General features: G+C 60.2%; 1 protein-coding gene across 1 annotated transcript; it reads right to left on the reverse strand.

The window, feature by feature from the left end:
- GC (GC vitamin D binding protein) lies at positions 1–6,414 on the reverse strand. Its single transcript, XM_063337101.1, has 12 exons — positions 6,261–6,414; positions 4,720–4,789; positions 4,150–4,282; positions 3,825–4,036; positions 2,722–2,854; positions 2,479–2,573; positions 2,049–2,178; positions 1,728–1,930; positions 1,001–1,133; positions 793–890; positions 420–552; positions 1–313 (listed from the first exon to the last, which is right to left on the reverse strand). Exons 1-12 carry the CDS (start codon positions 6,367–6,369, stop codon positions 260–262), a joined length of 1,503 nt encoding a protein of 500 aa, XP_063193171.1. The 5' UTR covers positions 6,370–6,414; the 3' UTR covers positions 1–259.
- Between the last annotated feature and the right edge of the window lie 617 nt (positions 6,415–7,031).

The raw sequence follows: 7,031 nt of genomic DNA on the forward strand, positions 1-7,031 counted from the left end.
TGCTTTTTGAAGTCTTTATTGCGGCTGCGGGAATACATCGGTGGGTGGGCGAGGAGCCGCGGGCTCAGTGGCACCTTCCTCTCCCAGCGGGAGGACCAGCAGCCATCTGCCGGGCATCCTCCATCTCCTTTTGATCTCCCGCTTCCCTGCGGCCGTCAGCCTTTTCCCCAGCCCCATAACTCCCCCCCTCCATCCGTGCACGGCCGGAGAAGTGGTCCCCGATGCCGGCGTGGCCGGACCCTCAGCCGTTCGCCTGCGTTTATCCCAGCAGGCAGGACCCCCCGTCGCACGCCTCCCCCAGCTCCGAGCTCACCTGAAAAAAAGGAGGGGGGGAGGTGGAAAGGAGCCGAGGGGCGGCGCCGGGGCTGGAGATGGTGTGATGGGGGCAAGGTGAGGAGGGGGGGCGGATAGGGCTTTACCTTGTCGGCGCAGTAGAGGGGGGGTGAGTTTGGGGGGCAGCAGGTGGAGGCGAAGTCGGCTCGCTGCTCCACCAGCTGCCCCAGCAGCTCGGGGCTGGCGTCCGCCATCGTCCGTGCCAAGCTCTCCCGCAGCCTGCGGCGTGGGTTTTAGCAGGGATTCGGGGTCGTTAAATACCCATATGGCATTTTTTTTTTTTGCGGGGGAGGGGGGGAGGAGCACACGCAGAACAGGGCTGGACGCCCCGCAAGGGGTGCGTTTTGCGCCCCTTTCGCTGCTATTGAGGCTCAAGAATGCGCATCCTCGAAATTTTGGCCAATTGCACCCGCCGACCCGGTTTTGGTGGTGGGGGGTAAGGGGGGAAAAAACGCTCACCTCTTCTTGAAGTCGAGGAAATTCAGCTGGGTGTACTGCCCGCAGAGCTGCTCGGCCTTTTCCAGGAAGGGGGGCAGCTCTTCTCCCATCCGCAGGCGCTGGGTTGGGAGAGGGTGGCCGTCACCAGGCTGGGAAAAGCCTCTGCGGGGGGGATTTTTTAGGGGGGGACACACCAGGGCGAGCCAAGGGAGCCGTCCCTGCCCCTCACCTTGCTGTCCAGGCAGGCGGGGGGGTCCTTGGCAGAGCAGCACTCCCCCCTGGCTTTTTCGGAGGCGTCGTATAGCTTGCCGAGGACGGCGTCGGGGATGGTAGTGTGCCTCCGGGCCAGCTCAAACAGGTACCTGGAGAGGGGAAAAAACACGTCGTTGGATTAGTTTTTATTACTGTTTGGAGTTGTGTGAGTTTTTACCCTTTAAACATCAATTTATTTATTTTTTTTCTTCGGAAGGACCTGACGCAGAAAAAGGTGTCGTAGCCGTAATTTCGCGCGTGTGCCCTAGAATCATCGCATCGCAGGATGGTTTGGGCGGGAAGGGACCTTAAAGCTCATCTCATTCCACCCCCTGCCCTGGGCAGGGACACCTCCCGCCAGACCAGGTTGCTCCAAGCCGCTTCCAGCCTGGCCTTAGAACGCCTCCAGGGTGTCTGTGAGGTTTAAAAAGTTTTTCTCCGGCCTGCGCCTTCCGCAGGAAGGTGTTTCCATCCTCTCCTGCAGATGCCAAGCTGCAGTCATCCATTTTCAGTACGAGCCGTCCTATATCTCGACGACCCACTCAACGTGGGACGGGCGCATCTTTGTGCAGCCCCCGGGCGGGGGGTGAGAGTGGAAGGAAGAGAGGATGCTCCCCCCGGTTCTCCTAACAATAACCAAACCGTATAACGAAGAAAAGGGTGGTTGGGGGGGTGTCAGCTCATCCGCTGCGGGTTCCACTCACCTCTTGGCACGGCGAGCCCCCTCCTCACCGCAGAGCTGCCCGTCGGTGGGCTTCGGGGCCGGCGGCAGCGTGGGGGCGGTCGCCGGTGGCAAGGCGGAGATGCAGAAATAGTTCTGCACCAGGTTTTTCCCCTGGCAGCAGGTGGCAAACCTTTTGTCCCGGGGGCCCAGCGTGTTGCAGGCTTTGGCCGTGTGCTCTGATAACTGCGAAGAAGGGAGTGGAGGGTCGCGCCGGGGCTCGGCACATTCCCGGGATGGGAACCCCTTGGCTTGCGGCTCGGGAGGTGGGTTTTGGGGTGGGCCTCCTGGCCCCCCCCCCTACCTTCTTGGGCATGCAGTCCTCGTCCACCGAGTCGCAGCACTGGGAAAAGACCTCGGCAGCGTCTTCTGCCAGGGGGAAAAGGTCCTCGAAGGACGCGCTGGGCATCTTCTGAGCCAGCGAGGCCAGGTAGCTGTGAGGGCAACGGGGCGTTGCGGGGGGCGCGGGGAGCTCAGCTCCAATTTCCCCTTGAACTGCCCCAAACGGGGGGTTTTGCCTCACAGGGGCGCGGCAGCGGGGGGGCAGGGGGAGATGGTGGTGAGCCATGGGGCTCGCTCTGCCCTTGCGCTATAGGGGATGCTGCAGCACGCTTGGTTTTACGCCTTGATCCGAACTTGTCTTTGGGAACGCTGCCTGCCAACGGGCTCCGCAGCTGGAAATGGGAACGGGCTCGTTGACCGTGGAGAGAAAGGGCCATTCCTCCCCCTTTTACCTTACGGTGACTTTGTCCTTCCCATACGCCGCGAAGCGGGAGCACACCCGGTTTGACATCAGGGTGAGGAGGGAAAGGGTTTTCCTTTCCAGTTTCTGCCACACAAGAAAAGATGACAGAGGTGTCCTCCGAGGGAAACAGAAGCCCTTCCCTGCCACCCCTCCCCGGCCCATCGGCACGGTGCTCGCCCGGCTCCCCAGGGAGCAGGGATGGGGACAAGCCGGGGGGTCCGAAGGGTCTCACCTCCTTCAGGAAGCAGGCGGTGGGCGCGGGGGAGATGCAGCAGGTGGAGACCATGGAGAGGAAGGTGGTGGTGGAGCCCAGGAGCACGGGCAGGGGTGCTTGGCCGTAGCTGCTGGAGTACTCGTGTAGAAACCTGCGGCAGCGGTGGGTTGAGGAGACCCGGCACCGCGGCATCAGGTGCTGGGCTGCAGGAGATGTGGGGGCTTGGGGGTGTTAGTGCTCCCCGGGGATGGCATGCCCTCTCCATTGCACCAAGCAATGGTGGCCCCTCTCCAGCCACTTGCACAGGCGACGGCAACCCTCATCCCTTTGGTAAGATCCTGTTCCTGGCACTTGTGCAAGTGCAGGACACCCTGATGTTTTATTCTGTTGGACCGGTAGCCCCATGGCCACCGAAAGCAGAGGGATGAGACTGGGAGAGGTTTGCTTGGTGGGCACCCAGGTGTTGGGTGGCACCAGCCCGCTCCTGGGCTCAAATGGGCATTATCATAGAATCACAGAATGGTTTGGGCGGGAAGGGACCGTAAAGCCCACCCAGTGCCACCCCCTGCCCTGGGCAGGGACACCTCCCACCAGCCCAGGCTGCTCCCAGCCCCGTCCGACCTGGCCTTGAACCCCTCCAGGGATGGGGCAGCCACAGCTTCTCTGGGCAACCTGGGCCAGGGGCTCACCACCCTCACAGCAAACAATTCCTTCCTGATTTTTAATCAAAATCTTCTCTCCTCCAGTTTAAAGCCGTTCGCCCTCGTCCCATGGCTCCCCTCCCTGCTCCAGAGTCCCTCCCCAGCTTTCCTGGAGCCCCTTTAGGGACTGGAAGGGGCTGGAAGGTCTCCCCGGAGCCTTCTCTTCTCCAGGCTGAACCCCCCCAGCTCTCTCAGCCTGTCCTCCCAGCAGAGGGGCTCCAGCCCTCCCACCATCTCCGTGGCCTCCTCTGGCCCCACTCCAACAGCTCCGTGTCCTTCTGCTGTTGGTGCCCCAGCGCTGGAGGCAGCACTGCAGGGGGGTCTCCCTGGAGCCGAGTAGAGGGGCAGGATCCCCCCCTCACCCTGCTGCCCGCCGCTGCTGGGGGTGCACCCGGAGGGCTTGTCCCCACCCCGCCGTACCTGTCCGCGAAGTCCTTGGGGTCCTTCTGGAAGGCCTGGCAGAGCTCCTCGTTGGAGGGCTGGAGGTAGCGGGGCAGCTGCTGGGGGGAGTGTCGCAGGGCGGCCAGGCACAGCTTCTGCTCCAGCCCCTCCTGGGCGCAGCAGCCGGCCGTGCCGGGGTGGGACGGGAAGGGCGAGCTGCCACCGCAGGATTTGGCCGACAGAGCTGAGGACTGGCGGGATGGAGAGGAGGTTACGTGCCGGGGAGAAGTCCCGTCCTCTCCCCATCCCCTTCCGAACCCCGGTTTCGGGAGGGGTTCCATCGCCCGGTTTGGGTCAGGCTCACCCCGGCATCGTAGCAGGAGGGGTCGGCACTTTCGGTGCAGCAGGTTTCGGCCAAGGAGACGATTTCGCGGACGAGGTGGGAGATCTCCTCAAAGGTGGCGTTGGAGTATTTCCTGCTGTTGGCAACGATGGTCCTGGGAGCAGGGAGCAAGCAGAGGGTGAGTTGGCAGGCATGTTTCTCTTAAAAAAATAATTAAATCACGTTGCAGCATCGTTCTGATGGCTTTAACCCCATCAGCTGGAGAGGAAGAGCAAGAAATTGCAGCGTATTCCTCGGAAAACAGCCAGGAAAGACCCGGAGGGGCGTCTCAGGCTGGGGGCTGCCCTTTCCCAGGGGATCCTGCACCAGCTCTGTTAAATAATTCCTAATTATTTAGGCACCTAATTGGTTTTGAGCCATTCAACAACGAAGCAAACTTTTCTCCTGTTCAGAGCAATCAGGGTCCTCATCTGCAGGGAGTGAATAAATCTCCTTTCTAGTATTATTTTTATTTAATTTTGGGGGTTTTTTTTTGGTCTTGGCTTAGGTACCGAGTGTCCTGGGAAGGCAAACACGGCAGGAGGTACCTACAGGGTTCGGAAGTTCTCCTTCCCCAGGATCTTGAACTCCTGGCAGACTTTGTCCCGGACATAAGCTTTACCTGTAAGGGCAGAAAAAGGAGGATTTTTGTGATCAGGATTTGGGCTTTGGCTCTCTGGGGTGGTGGGACCCGGTGGTGGGAGAACGCCGGCAGTGCCACCTCCCTTCGGGTGACAATTGCCAGCAACCTTGCTCCTTGCAGAGGAAAAAAAACCCAAAACAGCATGGGGAAAAAAAAAACCAAAACAAAAAAACAAAACTACGGAAAATAACTAAGGTCTTTTGCTTTTTGTCAGGGAAAATGATAATTTGGGCAATGGCCTGTTCCTGCTTAATTCCCTATTTCTCTCTGGCGCCGTGCTTCCCTCCCTGGCAGCACGGGAAGGAGGGATGCCACGCCACCACAGCACGCCGTCCGAAGCCTGCGGGGCTCCGGCTTTATTCATTTGAGGATTGTTATTTTTTTTTTTTTTTAACACCTTTCCTTCTTTTCTCAAGTGGGACCCGTTGGTGATTCCCGGGGGGAGACGCCGGCACGGTGCTGCAGACCAGCGAAGGATGCTGTGTCCCCCCCGCCCCCTGCAAGGGGCAGGCGAAAAACCTTGTCCAAACGGACTTTTTTCCACATTTTAAATGGGTGCTGCTTGTTTTTCTGGCGGGGTTTGGAAGCCACAAGGGCTGGGAGCTCTTGGAGACGGGACCGTGGAGGGCAGGAGCCCCCAGCGGCGGAGGCATCCCCGGCGACTCCCTCATCCCGGGAAAAATGCTATCGATTTTTGCTACAAACCACGTTGGTTAGACTTTGGTACCGGCAAGGTAAATACTGATACTGGTGTATTTACTGGTATGAAGAGTACGGAGCGGGGTCATCCCCCCAAAAACAAAGGGTTATGCGCCGTTACACCGAAGGTCACATTGCTCCGGTGGGAAAGGAAGGGAGCTGGGGGGGGTGGCTTTTGCCAGGCTGGAAAAAAGGGGAAGCGCTGGTAAAAGGCTCTTTCCTCGCAGGAAGAGCGGCCGCCAGTCCTGCCGTTAAGCGCCAACTTGTCGCATTTCTTTTCATTTCCATAAAGCGGTACGGGAGAAGTTAAGTTCGGAGGGTTTTGAGTCTTTTTTTGGCAGGGGGAGGGTTCCCTGTGGAGCTGTGAAGGCAGGAAAGGGGGGGCACGGAGCATCCTTTCCACCCCCTGGGGTGGAAAACGGTGGGAAAGTGAAACAGTGCTTGTGAAGGGGCTCAGAAAATCTCATTTTTCCCTTGTCGGGGGAAGAAGCCGGGCCCTGCGATGCCGTCCTCTCCTCCTCCCTCCATCCCAGCTCCTCCAGCATCACCCCAAGGGGTGTCCTGGGTACCAAACCATCCCCCCTCACCTTCCCTTCCCTCCCTCTGATTCCTGCCTGGCGATTTGGCAGCCGGTTGCGGAGAGGGGAGGCCACCAAAAAAATGTTGGAGCTGCTGGACCAGCCCCCCTCACCTTGTCCCCCTTGTTCCCCAGGGGACGTCAAAGCCCCCGGGGCGGGAGAAATGCCCTTACCTCGGTGCATGGCATGCGTGGTGGCCAAAAGCAGCAGTAGGCCGAGAGCTGGCCTCATCTCGGGGCTGGTTTCCCTCCTCCTGACGAGAATCGGTGCCGGGAGACCCATCCCAGCATTTATAGAGACGTCGTGCCCACGGCCGGGTGAATGATTAATCCCGGCGGCAGGGCAGAGGGCGAGCATCCTTGGCCTGCCCGCCACAGCCTGGCCGCCGGCGCCTCCAAAATCGGACCAATTTTAATCATTAACTCAGCAAAACGGGGATGCGCCGCTTGGGGGGACCTCGGGAAGGGTCTTCCTACCCGTGACGGATGGGGAATGGTCCTCCTGTGCGAGGAAGGAGGCATCGCTTTTGCGGGGCAAGCACAGCAAACTCCCCTCCCCCCCGGGGCGGTGATGGGGTGGGGACACGGCGAGGCGACGGTGGCCCTGCTCCGCAGTCACCGCGTTCCGCTGGCGTTGGGTCAGGCTGACTCCCACCCGAGCGGACCGCGGAGCCACGGGGGTCAGGAGCAGCTTACTTAGCCAGCCTGAGGAAGGCAGGCGGCGGGCATCGTGGCCCCCGGCTGCTGAAAAAAATAAATATCTAGCAAAATTTGCCCCGGGGTTTGTGGTGTTTGCTGAAGAAACTGGCTCCTCCCGGGTGGCTTCCCATGGGCAGACAGACCGGTGTTTTTAGACCGGGGGAAATAATAAAACCAGGAAGAATGGCGTGGGGTGGCTACCGGGGGAGGATTCGGGGCCACCAGAGATCGGAGGAGGGTTTGACG

Source organism: Chroicocephalus ridibundus, chromosome 5, assembly GCF_963924245.1.
Source record: "Chroicocephalus ridibundus chromosome 5, bChrRid1.1, whole genome shotgun sequence".
Lineage (NCBI taxonomy): Eukaryota > Metazoa > Chordata > Aves > Charadriiformes > Laridae > Chroicocephalus > Chroicocephalus ridibundus.

Excerpts from the sequence above, each read along its gene's own strand:
- GC (XM_063337101.1), bottom strand. The coding sequence starts at position 6,369 with ATGGGTCTCCCGGCACCGATTCTCGTCAGGAGGAGGGAAACCAGCCCC. Across the intron at positions 4,283-4,719 it reads AAGGAGAACTTCCGAACCCT|GACCATCGTTGCCAACAGCA; the intron begins GTAGGTACCTCC and ends CCCTGCTCCCAG. Across the intron at positions 1,134-1,727 it reads GGGGCTCGCCGTGCCAAGAG|GTACCTGTTTGAGCTGGCCC; the intron begins GTGAGTGGAACC and ends TCCCCTCTCCAG.